The following is a 15,617-nucleotide window of genomic DNA, read 5'->3' as shown; positions in this document are numbered from 1 at the left end:
ATGTGTACAAATGATCAAACAAATTATAAAACAATGTTGTTTGGCATTATTTGGTGGTGCCAGACTGAATTCTTGAACCAACAAAAATGGACTGAAGTTTGAATAAACATTGCATTTGCAAAGAGAGCAAACCAATTTCCTTAATTTGATTCAGAATTGTAAAAAAATATATATTAATAATAATAACACTCAAAGTACGGACTGGCTAATACTATTCATTTGTGAAAAATTAACTGCATCTCTAAGAATTCACTATATTAAAAATAGTCAATTAACACATTTCGATACACTTCCTCGATTTATATAAAATACCCCCATGTACACATAAATCCTACTTCAGATTATTTCAGTGTCAGAACATGTGAGAACACTTCCTTCGTTGCAGAACATTCAGCATGACAACAGACAGCTGCAAAATCATAACAAAATCCCACCTGGACCTCATCAGTCCTCACAGCTTCACTGGAGGAAGTAACAAATTAGAGTTCAAATTACCCCCCCGCCAAACCCTGAAAAGCCCTCCGGTGAGCCCCAAGGAAACTCAGCCAAACATTACCCCGCCTGTTCTCCGGCATGGCTCGGCATGAAGCACTATACATCCACCACGCTTGTACCAACAAGTCAATGGAACAAGCAGTCAAACCTTTAGAAGGTGCAGCAAGGCTCCAAATTAAAGCTGTGACATAAGTCGACACGCTGCCTTTCTGCGCAGAGTCGACCTCTGCTCACAAGCTGGGACTGACGCATGACTCGCTCGGCCCTGTGATAAGACATGTACACCAGCTTAACATCACAACGAGTACTCTGCAGCCTATGCGAGTCACAACGCCCGCCAATGTTATTAACCACCAGACAGGCAAAGGGGGCCCATGTGATGAAAAGGCACAAGTGGTCAGCTTGTGTGAGGGGGATGAGGGAGGGGAAGTGGGGGGTGGCGGGGCGGGGGCTTGGTCGGCGCACATCGTGACTAAAGTATTTTCAGATGATGCCAGAATCTCATTCTGTGTCAGCTTCAGTATATGAGCTGCTGTTGACCCGCGCTGCCAATGTGGCACACTGCAGCCAACTTTGTGAAAAATTCAAATACAGTAAAGTCTCGTTATATCGATATCGGATATATCGATAGTCCCGGTTATATCGATGCTATTTCTATGCACGCACGGAGAAAATTACATGCAAACAGGGTCGGATATATCGATAGTCTCGGTTATATCAATATTTTTTCGGACTCCCTTGAATATCGATATAACGAGACTTTACTGTATTGTGTTCTAATATGAATTTAACATGAATTCAAACTTCTGAGTAAAATATTAGCATTTCAATAAATATATAAATTGGAACTGATTGATATTTTAGATATTGCTTTTGAAACAGATTTTGTGTCAGATTTTTTTGGGTGGTAGTGGGAGTGGGTTGTTTTTATCCTACCCTAATTTATAGAGACGTGGGGATACTTACGGCCTACTAACATCTACAGGATTACTAGCACCTCCCAATATAACAACATATTTTTAATAGCAACTGAAGATACATATACTACTGTATTTCTTTCATTACAATACAATCACACATTTATTATACATAGAATATGGTATATTGTGTGTAGTTTTAAGGCTTATTTAGTTGAAAATTATATTTTATGGAGACCTGGGAACGGATTATTCTCATTTTAATGGTTTCCTATGGGAAATTAATTTTTGGGATACACACTTTCCGCCTTACACACTCTGTCTGGGAACCAATTAAGCTCGTAAGCCAAGGCCCTCTGTACGTGCAGACAGACACATCCTCCAGTATTAAAAAATCCGCAGATAATTCAAACAATTGTAATCATTATGTACTAAGAAGCAACTTGGAAAGGAAAAAAAATGCACTCAATTGATGGGGTAGGTGTGTTGTCAACTATATTCAGGGAGTATACCTAAACATTCCGAAAATCAAGAGAGCCAATTCTGGAGTGCACAGAGTCCCTTTTAAAAGCCTCTTGGATGTTTGGCTTCATTTTAAGGGCCTTAACAATAACAATATGTTCTATTCGCTCCCACTTGTCTCCACAGAGCATTCTGATTAATATTGGATTTATGGCATATGAAGTACTGGTAAGAAGAGAAATTTACCGGCTTTTATCCAATCAAGGTGGCAGCCATTTTGTCTTGCACGACTACTTCCTGTATAATCCTCTGAGATACCACGCGAAACTGTATCAAACCATGTATATGTAGGTACTAAGAGTGACAGATAAATGTAAGATGTACGTACTATCTTATATGTGTTTAAAGTTGTGGAGCATTTTGGTGGCCAATGTGTACCATAATATTTGGGATATGTCCCACGGAATAAAATGTATTCGCTGTTTATGCACAGTTGCCAGCCAATCGTAGGGTTACACATTGATATTTTTAAAGTATAGATTGATGTATAATATGCATTTGTGATAAGAATTTTAAATGATTCGGTTATTGTACAGACAAATGACAGAAACAATAAAAAGTAACGTTTTTATCATTCAAGTCAGAATTCTGACTTTAATCTCAAAATTCTGATTTTAAAGTGAGTGTGACATGCGTGGAGATATGAATTGTGGTGCGAACCTCAGCGTTTGGTGTGGCTTGGAGGAAAGGACGAAGTCGTCCCCGGGCTACATTTTGCGTGGCCGAGTACCGGAGGAGGACATCCTTTCAGTTTTGGAGGAGCTAAGGATGAGTAAGCAATGCGTCGTGATTTTTTTTCTCCATTTTGTGACTGTAGTGTCCGTACGTAAGTGTTCCACGGAGGTTGTGGCTCAGTTGCTACTCCGTACATCATGAATAGATACAGCTAGTTTACATTGGTGATTAAGCACAAAGTAATTTTAAGCACAAAATAACGTCATAATTCTGAGATTAAAGTGACCAACCTTGTTATATTTCTTCGTTGTCCCTAATCCTTTTCCGTCGAAATGAAAGTGCAGTTCATTGTTTTCTTTTTCTTCGTCAAGCCACTAGATGGTGCCACATTTTGCCATAACTGACAGATGACAGACACATGGAGCCACCAAATGAGAGCACTTGCTCATTACCAGCAGGTTGTAACTGTTGAATTGCTTGATTACTGCCAAGTCAATTACCATCCACACTGAAGTAAATGATTTACTGTATCGTAAAAGTATACAAATTATTGCATTTGGTAGTTGGAAAGCATGCTTAATTTAGATGAAAGGGTAGTGGGTAGACCAGCAGGCAGCATTGATGATTAACAGGGCCAAAACTTGACAGTCAGAGGAATTCTGTGATGCCAAGGATTTCCTTAAATTTCATGGATTTCAGAGTTTTTCTGCCCACCACCCCAGGTCTCAGGAGGGGGGAAGCAATGTACTATCTACACAGTGTAAGGAAGGGAATGAACCCTGACCTAAATTCAAGATAGTGTGAGACTCTGGGGAGAATATTTTTATCCAAACACAAATTATATTCCACGAGACACCTTCTTTAGAGAAAGCAGAGTCTTTGGGACCTTGAGGCAGGTACAGTAGCTACGTGGTGGCAGGGCATTCTGGACCCACTGTACAACCTCAGCTGGGTCCTCAACGTGTGAGTACATCTTTCGAGTACATCTTTCGAGAAGGCATTTTGATCATGTCCCTCTGGGTGTTTTGTGGGGGCGTCTTCTGGGAGTATGCGGTACCAGATTACCCGAGTGTGGTAGTTTGATCAATGTGCGACCCTTTGTGCTATTGTGAGAATGAACAACGCCAACTCGCTTTGCGGATAAAGGGCGCAGCTCTTATTATTTCCTTTATATTCAGAGCCTGGGAGCTACATAATTTTCAAAATGGCGGAAGCAGTATTTATCTTGCCATCGTTGACGTAGGTGACTGAAGCATGCAAAGAACAAGGAAAGGACCTGCACAAGCAGACTTTGAAAGCGGATGGTGTTTGTCTGTGTGTGGGTCCACTGTAGTCCACTTTACACCACCGGGTCAAAACTTCGAGCTGGTTCCAACATGTGTAAAGTTAAGTCTGTTTTCAGCCACAAAATCGTCAGGTGGACCCTCATCCAACTAAAAATGCTGTCTGTACTTTTGATACCCTAGCTGCACATAGCCGTCTGGCAAACTCAACGAGACACAAAAATCAAGATGCAAAAGTTTTTTACTCTGGCGCAGTTGGCCTGTCAAAGCCCAAAGACATATAATGTAACCAAAATTTCTTTACAAAGACTTTCTTTGACTCTCACATATAGGGTGCACGTGGTTGTTGATTGTGATATAATTTTTGTCTGTTATCATGGTGCCACGTGGAATACCGGCGTCACTGAGAAACCTACAGGTCGAAAAAAACAGCTTCCATGCAACTGTGAAATCCCAAATAACAGTTTTCAAATACATCAGTTTTAGACGTCTACCGCGACTGCCCCCACTCGAGCACATCGGAGTGGCAGCTGTCTGATAGATTTACTGAAGAAATTAAATCGCAAGGACCTCATGTCAAGACCGCAGCTGTAATTCCGTGAAGGCAACCTTGCTCTGGGTTTAAAATGTAAAGCACACTGAGGATTTTGTGACTATGTCAACACTTGGCCTCTTTTTGGAGCTATCAGGTTTTCTTTAGTTAGTTGTGGATTAAAAAGGATGACAGGGGCTAAGAAAAACAGCCCAAATTACCACCAATCTACTCAGTGTTAAACAGGGTGCTGAGAGCAGTCAACAAACAGCTGACTGGACTGGGGACAAAATGACATCACTTGTCTGGAAACTGATTCATGAGAGAGTTTCATATTTATTTTAGTTTTTTTATGCGAGTAAGATCTGGTCAGGTATGTAATTAATTATTGGTCAGTTAAATTGGAGTCGAGCGATAGCTAGGAGGTTTACATTCAAGCTAAGAGTGTGAGGTGGAGTAATGTGAGGAGTGGGGGAGGACACGCTTGGTCGTCACAAGTGAGGCTGACCAACAATTTTTTTCTGCTGCTCTATAACTGTTATTTATAGCATGCTGCCTGACTGTACGCAGTCCAGTTTTCTCTGACTGTGGTGTTGTTCAATGAAACTTGTCATTTCCTTGGCCGAGTCGTCATTAATGTTGTTACAGTGTGTGTTTTTACAGGTGAACTGGTTATAATAACCCCTAAACCCTCTCCTACCCGCTGCTTCCATATCGGCACTATTTCATTTTCATTTTTATGTCACATCCATTCTATTCCGGGGCCTTCAAAATTAAAAGTAATCGTTTAAGGTCGAGGCACAAACAACCCGCCACCAAACCTCCTACCACTGTTCGGTAATTTATGGGCAGGAATTACAGTATTGTTTTTTTCCATTATTAAAAAAAAATTACGTTAACGATAGATAGAATTGAAGCTCACTGATCATAACATATCGATCATAGACAATATCACTACTGACGACATCAGTTAAAATAAGGACTCATGAGAGTGTGATGCCTTCCACAACTTCTTTAAGCGCCCAGACCTCTGGGACGCGTATACACCAACTCCATGTTCCCAAGATAGCAGCCAATTAAGATTAAGTAGCTGTTAGTTAACACGGTCTTTATCTTATTTATTTTTACGATTCATATTTAATGTACAGTGCATATTTTATCAAATATTAGCAGTTTCAATAGAAACGTAAATGCAATAAGTGATACATAAGGAAACCCCATTTTACATGAAGCATTAAGATAGCATCAAGATGGAAATTCATTAGAAGAATGGCTGTGGATTGTCTGGTTGAATATTTTGTTAATTGTCTCATTCACCTTTTTTTTGGTGTCAGTTTTACAGAAAACCTGATGGAGGAGTGACTAACAAACTTGAAGCAGGTACACTTGGCTTGGATTGTTTGAGAAGGCGCCCTTTGGTAAGTTTAAGTGTTAAAAAGTTCAACCATATTTGAAGGGAGTGGAAAGGGTGCATATAGATTAAAAAAAGGGTATAATATCACCTGTCTATATCCAAGCTTTTGACCCATCGCAGGTGGCTCTCATATGCACACAATAAGTTGTATTTTGCAGCCGTACGTTCAACAGGAGTGAAAAATAAAGCCATGGGAAGAGCAGGCCGAGATAGCTTGCGTTCCGCATTCAGGAGCCGTCAGAGCCTAACGATGCAGACAGGCGGGAGGGATTGTTGCTGCCCCTCTATCTTCAAGCTGATGCCTTACTGACAAGCGTGTGTCCGAGCAGATCCAGACACGCAAACAAACATGATCCCACTTTAATTCATGCCACACAATCCCTCACTACGGGTGGAAGACGGAAATAGAAGAGATTCAACAAGTAGTCACAAACAGTAACATTGTCCTGACAATCTCAAATGAAAGCAGAGCTTGCACATGTGCGGAGCAGAACAACTCTTACTCGAAGTGCTTGTCCTTGTCACATAGAATCACTCAACATTCACAGTACAAATTTGTAAAACGGTGCACCCCCAAAACTAATAACGCATGAGGAATTATGAATGTAACTGTCTGAAGAAAACCACGTTTATGTTTGAGGCCGACTGTATGTGTGCCGCTTTTATAAACCTTACACGCAAGGACACAAGGTGATCGCTGTCAGCTGTCGACAACTTTGCAAGATGCCAGGGGTCCGGTTCACCTGCTGCGTCTCTGGTGGCAGACGCCAGTCACATGATCTACACAGTGGAGAATGGACATTTTTATTCATTAACGTTGGTCTCTACTGTGGTGACATTGGCATTTGTGGAGCGCTAAGGTGACTGCAGTTCAATCCTTGCCGCTATCTAGCAAGTACAGGCTTGCCCCCATCGTTTGTACACTCCACACCTTGTGACCCTATTCGTAATACTCGGCACGGAATCTGGCACTTTAGCACACAAACCTCCAAGCCCGCCTTGAGACAGGTGAGAAACAAAACAGCAACGTGATTCCGAGTAAGCCATTTAACATGTCTAAATGCAGCGTAACACCAACGCAAATCACAGAGCGTTCATGACCGCCCGCGGCCAGACAGAAGTGCGAACAATTTCGCCCGATGAAAAATAGCCTCCCAACATCATGGTGGGCCAACGCGTGTCACTTTAAACCCCATGAACAACAAGTGAGTCTATTCTTTAAGACTTTCATGATGATGTCAAGAGCCTCCAAAACCGCTCATGAGAAATGAGGTTTCTGATTGTCTTTCAAGAGTCTCGTGAGAAAGTGAGCCATGAGAGAAAGCCAAATCAAACCATTCTGGAATAGTGCAGCTGTTGCAAAGCAATCTGCCAAACTATTCTCTCTGTCAGGGTTCACGGTGTACACATGCAAATGCATAAACTGCGGTCAACTATGAATTGTGCGCATAACACAGCGGGCCACAGGTGTGGACGAGAACAATGACATTGTTAAGCAGTTGGGTACAGGATCAGTACACCAGCAGCAGATATCCGGCCTCACGTTTGACCAAGTAAACAATCTTTTTTACGGTATAATATATACGTCATGATCTGGTTGGCGAACAACGGGTGGCGCTGTCGGCCCCGCCTACACCTGCACAGGTGCTGGTCGTCCCGATCAGTGGCGGACTGCCACGTTCAGATTGGTGACCAACGGGTTGCGCTGTCAGCTCTGCCTGCTGCCTCGCAGGTGCTGGTCGTTCCCAATCAGTGACAGTTAAAAGGACTCCCGGCACGACCATTGGGTGTCGGGTCATTGTATGCATTGTATGCTGTGCATGTGTTTGTTTCATCTTGGCAGACTTTTAGTCTTGGTCTTTAGTTGATACTTGGTATTTTTCTGTTTGAATGACTTTGATGTTTTAAATTTTGTTCCTGTTGACTTTATTTTAATCCAATTTCTCAAATACAACCTGCTGCTCCCTCCTGTCTGCTTTTTGGGATCCACAACTGCCATCACCACCTTACATACCGTGACAATATATATGTGTGTGAGTGTGTGTGAGTGTGTGTGTGTGTGTGTGTGTGTGTGTGTGTGTGTGTGTGTGTGTGTGTGTGTGTGTGTGTGTGTGTGTGTGTGTGTGTGTGTGTGTGTGTGTGTGTGTGTGTGTGTGTGTGTGTGCGTATGTGTGTGCGGAAAACAGGGATGCAGGCAGAATGATTAGAATGATTGTTTTTTTTTCCCGTGACATGGTGTGAGGTTTATGTTTTACCAATATAAAATATGTTCCAATTCAGGCTGACAAGCAATGAAAAGTGATTTTGTGAGGGTGGCAATTGTTTTCACGAGAAATTGTTACATTGTTCTACATACATCTTCAAACTTTGATTCTGACTTACTGTTCTCATGTGAAAAATCTTTTGAGAAACATATTAAATAATTGTCCTTCACAATAGAACTGAAAAAGTTAAAGAAATCAAACAGTAGGTCTTGCGGTGATAAATCTTGACACAGCAATTTAATAATTTCGCAACTAAGTTACCCATTTATATTTTGATTTTTCTACTATCTATCCAAGTACTTTTTCACAGTCAACTGAACCACTACATAGTTTCCTTCACATAAAAACTGCATATTTCTTTCACATAAAAAACCTCAAATAAAAGAGAAAAGGCAAAACCAACAAATGTGGCCAAAAATGTATTTGGTGAAGTTCCCTGCATATGTCGCATCAATACATTGATCCCGGTGAAGTCATTTCTGTCACAAATCCATCAGTATGTTTCTGAGGAAACGACAACATGAAGCAAAGCTCGTAATAAGAATCAAACACAGTGAATCATTCCATCCATCTAGTATATCATGACACTTAACAAAATCATGAGTCGTCTTGACATCAAATTAAGCATTTAATCCCACAGCCTTTTTAAAAGCTTAGTGGCAAGACAAACACGCGGCTCAAAGACTATTAGAGGGAAATATCTGCGACTCCTCCACCTAATTACATAATTTAGATGGAGTCACATTTCACTCGCAGGTCATTTATCTAGTGATTATGAAGAATTACATGATGGTGATTATCACTCCGCACCTCTTTCAAGCCTTAAATTTTGATTAGCCAATCTCCATGTAGTCTGAGAGGCTGGTCCCGCTATCTCTTTTCGCCAGGACCTAAACATAGCTAGTGACAAAATTCAAGCCTTAATTCAATAATCGCTGACAGACTCTGTTTTGCTTGATAGAATCAGTCAAATTCGAGTCAATCCTTTGCTTATAACAAACCATGTGTCGCTGCCTCTGTTCTTGTGTCTATGCTGCCTCTAATTTACTGCCATTCCAAAATAAGAAGGGATTTCATAGATTATCACCCTGCAAAGCCATCAAATGTAATAGTCAAAGCCATGTTTTGATTTCCACATAACCGCAAGCATTTCTGAAGAGCCCAACACAGCGAAATTCAAGCTACTCATTGCCTTTATGCTTCATGCTAGCTACCCTAATGATTCCTCAACTGAGGACCGGGGAACGAGGCCTGTAGTTTTACAACAACATTTACATATCATTTTAAATAATCTTCGCGTCTGTACTGTAGTCATATTGGAAGTAAACAAAAGCTTCCAGAAAATCTTGGAACATCCGTATCGCCGATGGAAAGATGCCCTGTCTACATGTTTTCATTGAGACTACCGTTTTGGTTAGCAACAGAATTTACTAGCTCAACTGTGCGGCTAGTTAAATGTCTGTGTATAGCCCCCAAAAAAAAGGAACTATTTAGGGAAAGGTGTGTGTTTGTAGGATGACGCAGTAGTATTTTATTTAAGACATTGTGTTTGCTCGAGTGATGGCTATTATGTGAGGAAATATGTTCATCGAGTTTGACCTCAGAGGTTGTTGCATTGTTGCTCCAGTTAGGATCAACATGGACTATAAAACTGAATCTGACGAACAGCGTTACCTTAATTACCACAAGCAATGACTTTGTGCTTGAACCTGTGTGCTTGTGTGATTTGGGCCTTTTATCTCCGGTTTTCTTACCCCCCCACATTGTAAAAGACACGATGCCATGAGGGTGAACACATGTTTTAAAGTCTCCTGGCTTCAGCTGTCGCCAGTGGTTTCGAACAATAGGGTCACTATGGGACAAAAAAAAACAGGAGGTTGGTTGGTCTATCTTCCACTTCAATGCAAACACAGTTTTTCTCTGGAAACCTCGGAGGTAATATGCACATAGTTCATTCTCTAAATTCGCACTAGAAATGATTCTCTGAGCTATGAGTAACTTTGGATACCGGAGGGCAACATTAAAAGAGTAACCAAAACGCTCATTACGACAGACTCGATTTGTGTCCTTGTCGGGTTCCTTAAGGCATTCTGCCATGCAACTGTCACATGTAGGATTAGCCTTCGTGTCGGCAATGTGTCAACGCAGCAGAGAACACGCGTTTAAATTTGCGGCGGCGAAAGGGGGAGGCCATAAGAATGCACTAGGTGACGTTTATAGGTGTGTCACAAAAATTGAAACATATTGTTTCAATTAATGACATGGGCATGACCCCCCCCCCAGATTTGTTAAAGGGCTATTTACATATGTACTTGTTCTCATCTCATGGCACACACAACTCATTATTACATTAATCAATGAAAAAGTGAACATATTATTTTTGAGAGGTTGGCGGGGAACCATAAATCAAACAAGACCCTTATATTTAAGACAATAACACAATGGCCATAATTGGTTTACAAGAAAACTGCTATCGCTGAAAAGGTTTCTTCAGCCGTCATCTGTACTTCTTTGAAGGTGTCGGACATTTCGCTTCTTATCCAAGAAACTTAGGGCCGAAACTACCGGTAAGACTTTAGTTTGCTGACGAAGTTTCTTGAATAAGAAGCGAAACGTCCGACACCTTCAAATTTGTACAGATGACGGCTGAAGAAACCTTTTCATCGATGGACCACTCCTGTACGACTGAGAGCTTACACAGACGTAAGAAAACTGCTACTTCAAAGACATCACAACACAAATCACTGCTTCTCACCAACCTTTTAGACGTCAAAGTAAAAGCTGCTCAATATTAAGACCAAATTGTACACATCATATTTTTCTTCAAATCTATTTATACTTCAAATGCCATCAGACTAAGATCCTCGAAGACATAATGTTCTAAAAATAAGCAACAGAACTCCACATAGCAGCTCCCTTGTACACGCACACTTAGAAGGCAACTAACTGAATCTTCATTGTCAAACAGGTTGAAATGATCAGCCATGCAGCAGGAAGTCCCAAAGCCATAATACTGCTCACAGTTACCCACTAGGTCAAATGTACACCTGCAAAATGGATCTGAACTGAAACGCATCATGACGTGCGGAAAGGGTGTGTGTGCGAGAAACAAAGTATTTTTGCATATTGTTGGTAAACACAAAGATGACAAATATATGGGCTAGTGTTCTTTTTAAAACATTAACAGCTTTTTTTCAAAGTGCTGTATAAATCCAGATGTACTTTATTGTGTTATGTGTATTGTTTCAAATCCACCTTAAAAAAACACGTTTTCACAAAACATGTTAAATGCCTGACACTTCAATGAAGAAATTTGGTTATTTACATTTTGTAATCAAATACAATAAAATAAGAGCACATATTGTGTATTAAGTATTGTAATAACCATCATTTTAATTGTGCTATCAGGCGGGGTTTTCATGGCAATCATGATGATCAGTGTTTCACATAAATGTATTGTATACTTTGTTCATGGTCCTGATTAATTACACTCAGGCAAATATACAACTGCCCCCATCCGAAAAAGTATTTTCACATATAAAGTTAGTGGAAAGACATACCAGAACAAAACACACCAATAATATTTTCTTCATAACACAATGTTAATAAAACAGAATATGTAAAAGTGGACACAAATAAAAATGCTGTTCAGACGACACAAATATGTTGGTTGAACAGGGCCTACTTGTGCTTTGTCTTACCTTTGTAAGATGTCACCAGTTGTCTCTGAGGAGTATCCACCACCACTTTGTCCTTTCCCAAGCATTTTAGTTTGGCTTATCGAAATAAAGAATTACAAAAAAAAAAAACATTAAACTAAACTTGAGACTTCTCCGCCTGGTGCAGTGTGATGCAAAACGCACTCCCTAGCACCACCTGCAGCTTTAACACCTCCTAATGACTCGACCAGAAACAGCGGCAACTTTCTCTTGACAGTTCAGTTGTTCTCCGACTGCTAGGTGGGAAGAGGAAGAAAAAAAAATCATACGCTTCAAACAGAGCGACCGCTCTTCTGCATCTATGTACCCAATTTGGTTTCCTATAACAAAAGATGGGGAAAATCATAGTCGGGTCTCTTCCAGTGGCCACGGAAGGTTGAGCGAATGGACCTCTGGAGTGGGTGGGCTCTTGGGAAGGCACAAGGGGGTTGAGTTGTCAGGCCAAATGGGGGGTCCCTGCCTGGGACAGCTCAGTACAGCAACAGGGACAAAAAAAAATCTCTCAACCCAGTACTGATTAGCACCACGACGCTCACACGGATGGACAGACACACAAAGCACACAAAGTCTAGCCAATGGTGGGATATAATGGTGGTATGGTAGGTATTGATGACTTAAACTTCCAAGTCGTTGGAAAAATGCTTTCTTCACTCATGTTTGAATTTTTAATTGTATGCCACCCTAGTCAAAGTCAGCTTTATTGTCAAATACGCTAATATGCATCACATACAGCACAGATGAAATTAATGCCCTGTCGGACCCAGCGTGCAAGGCACCTATAATGTGGCTAAAAAAGACATACAATTGACAACAGACAATACATGTAGTTTTTGAATGTAAAGTGAGGTAGTGACGTATGTAAAGGGAGGTAGTGACGTATGTAAAGTGAGGTAGTGACGTATGTAAAGTGAGGTAGTGACGCATGTAAAGTGAGGTAGTGTTGTATGTAGAGTGACGTAATGTAGTCATGCAAAAACAAACAACAACAAAAAAGGGTTGAAGTGAGGTCTTGCAGAAAAAAAATGAGAAAGAAAAATAATAGAGTTCAGGATGACAGTAGAGCGTGTAGCATGTACTCAGAGTTTGGTGAGTGTGGCAGTGGGAAGAGGCAGGGGGGGCAGGGCTAGGATCTCACATCTGAAGGTGAAGCTTCTTTTCTAAAATGGAGCGTAGTGCAGATGTAGGTTATTTCCTGGCTTAATTTTTCATTCAAACTGCCATTTTAGGTACGATAATGATACCCATGTGAATTGAAATAAATGTCTGTGAAATTTGACACACCAGAGATTGTGATGACAAATTACATTGATTCAAAACAAAAAAGAAACATTACAGACTGAGGCTTGAATATGCCAAAAACCCACCTGCCTTGTTTCAACTCTGGCTGGAATATCGCTATGGTACGTTGCAGTGATTTCCATGCAAGAATTGCTTCGCACCAGTTACCTCTCAAAATAACGGCCCTCTGGTGATCTTCCTAGCCTGGGGAGGAGAGGCGGCACTTTTCGGCTCTGTCGCCTCCTTGCTTGGGAATTTCAAAAAGACTTCGATCTGTTCTGAAATTCTGACATCCAGGTAAGATGGGCTGAATTAGCTAGCAAGCTGCATGCTGTTGTGGTAGAAAAAGGCCTAGCGAGAATCAAGTAACTTGTGAAAGCATTTGATAGCCACGAAAAGCGGCGATGATAGGAGTCACTGGAAACTGGAAACCCAAGTAAATTATTTGAGGAGGCCTGTGCGCAATTCCAAATGACAAACTTCAGGAGACATCTCTTTCTGTTCTGACAACCATCCAGAAAAGTTCACTCAAGTGTTCTCTTAAGCAAATATTTGTGACAACCCTACACAACAATCCCTCCTTCTATTTTCGGCTCTGTGAGAAAGCAGATACCACTGTAGCATCAACTGGTGTTGACAAAAAGGCAATACAGGATGACGGAGAGTCTAGAGACATGATAATAGGAAAGAGATAAAGCCTTCGAGAGACTACTATCACCCCACTATTCCCCACAACACACTCTGAAAACAGTTGAGTTGTTTCATTGAGTAATTTTTTGCATTGTTTCACTTGGGCCAAAAAAATTAATAAAACGTCTCACCGCGTGGATGTTGTCGGTCCCTCATTTAGCTCGGGTTTCCTTCCAGAAGCCAGGAAGCTTGAGGATTCTGCGCCGTAGCCTCGCTGATCCCAACACTGTGCTGGACTGAGCTGTCCAATGTTTTTTTTTCTTCCTGGGATCTGTTGCAACAACTCATCTAGTTGGAATCACCGCCCAAAGTGCTCCGACCACCGCAGGCACGACTGTCACCTTTACCTTCCAGGCCCTCTCTGAGCCCTTGGCATTTCTCGAGTTTCTCATGTTCATTTGGGACAGGTACATCCTTTACAACGGCTTTCAGAATCAGAATCAGAATCAGAATACCTTTATTCGTCCCGCAATGGGGAAATTTGCAGTCCACAGCAGCAATTGAAGAGGGATGGGGTTGGGGTGGGAGTGAAAGGATAGAAAACAAGATATTCTAAGCATTTCCTCTGCCCTTTATCTATGTTCATGATATCTGATTTCTTTGCCATGTCAGTTTGTATCTGGAAGTCCCACAAGATCTTTGCTCAGTCATTCCCTACCACCTTTGGAGGTGTTTCCCATTTTGACCTTGGGGTTTCCAGTCCATACTCTGCACAGATGTTTTGGTAGACTATTCCAGCCACCTGGTTATGGCGCTCCATGTAGGCTTTCCCTGCCAGCATCTTACACCCTGCAGTTATGTGTTGGATCGTCTCAGGTGCCTCTTTGCACAACCTACACCTTGAATTTTGTCTGGTGTGGTATATCGGTGCCTCTACGGCTCTGGTTCTGAGGAGCCAGGATGTGAGCCACTGTACCAGCCCTCTCTTGCCAGTGATAGGACTTCTTGAGATCAGCCACTTCAGTTTTGGTCTGGTGGTACATCCCGTGTAAGGGCTTTTACTCCCATGATGGTCCTCTTCCAATACCTCATCCACTTTTCCCAATTGTCTGAGATATTCTTTGAGTACATCTTCAGTTGGAGCCTTGTCCTTGATGTATTCATCGAGCTTGGATGTTTCATCATGGACAGTGGCTCTCACACTCGCTGGCCTCCTCCCTTACGGCTTGTGTCAAGTCTCAGGGTGCTGGATTTAGAACGGAACCCTCCATAAATGGTTCGGAGCTTTAGGGTCTTAACATCTGTGGTTAAGACAGGTATTATTCTTCTGGGGTATCTGATTACCGGTAGGGCACAGAAATTTATTGCCTGAGTCTTGTTCTTCCCATTGAGCTTCTTAGGATATGCCTCAACCGCTGGAGATATTTGGTCACAGCCACTTTCCTTGTTGCCAGGTCTAGGTTCCCATTGGCTTGTGGTAAAGCGAGGTTTCTGTTCTCAATGTCTGCTACTGTTCCTTCAGGGAGTGAGACAACTTCAGTGTGGACTACCTTGCCTCTCTTAGTCACCATCTGACTACATTTTTCAAGCCCGAATGACATCCAGATGTAACCGCTGTAGATCCTGGTAGTGCGGATCAGGGAGTCCATGTCCCTGATGTGGTATGTATATATATTTGTGTGTGTACGCACACATCTCTGTTGGTGAAAATGTGTTTTCATTCACCTAATTAAGGTTTTTGGATGACTCGCTCATAATCCCTTCATAGTCACTGTGTTTGAGTTGTGTGTGTTTGAACACATTGTTTCTGACCAACTCTGACTTCTGCTGTATCATGTTCTTCGACTGTTCCTGGGGCCGTTTGTGCTGCCCTGTGCCAAAGGTTTGC

At 41.7% G+C, this 15,617-nt stretch overlaps 1 protein-coding gene and 1 long non-coding RNA gene across 5 annotated transcripts in view; one reads left to right on the top strand and one right to left on the bottom strand.

Moving 5' to 3' along the window:
• Positions 1 to 12,174, bottom strand: part of rbm20 (RNA binding motif protein 20) — a 31,275-nt gene extending 19,101 nt beyond the window's left edge. The window contains exon 1 of one of the 4 annotated variants that reach the window (XM_089005655.1): positions 11,804 to 12,174. In XM_089005655.1, coding sequence (XP_088861781.1) covers positions 11,804 to 11,868 — 65 coding nt within the window. In that variant the 5' untranslated portion in view covers positions 11,869 to 12,174. Of the gene's footprint in view, positions 1 to 434; positions 857 to 11,803 lie in introns of those variants that run through there. The other 3 variants (XM_089005656.1, XM_089005658.1, XM_089005657.1) reach the window with 3 other exon arrangements.
• Positions 2,653 to 15,356, top strand: LOC148892863 (uncharacterized). Its single transcript, XR_016116158.1, has 3 exons — positions 2,653 to 2,706; positions 5,759 to 5,842; positions 15,252 to 15,356. It is a non-coding gene; the product is annotated as an uncharacterized LOC148892863 (long non-coding RNA).
• Positions 15,357 to 15,617: the final 261 nt, after the last annotated feature.

The sequence above is a fragment of the Hippocampus bargibanti genome, linkage group LG10 (assembly GCF_051943395.1).
Source record: "Hippocampus bargibanti isolate YZ-2025 linkage group LG10, ASM5194339v1, whole genome shotgun sequence".
In the NCBI taxonomy this organism is placed as follows: Eukaryota; Metazoa; Chordata; class Actinopteri; order Syngnathiformes; family Syngnathidae; genus Hippocampus; species Hippocampus bargibanti.
This window is presented reverse-complemented; position numbering and strand designations above follow the sequence as displayed.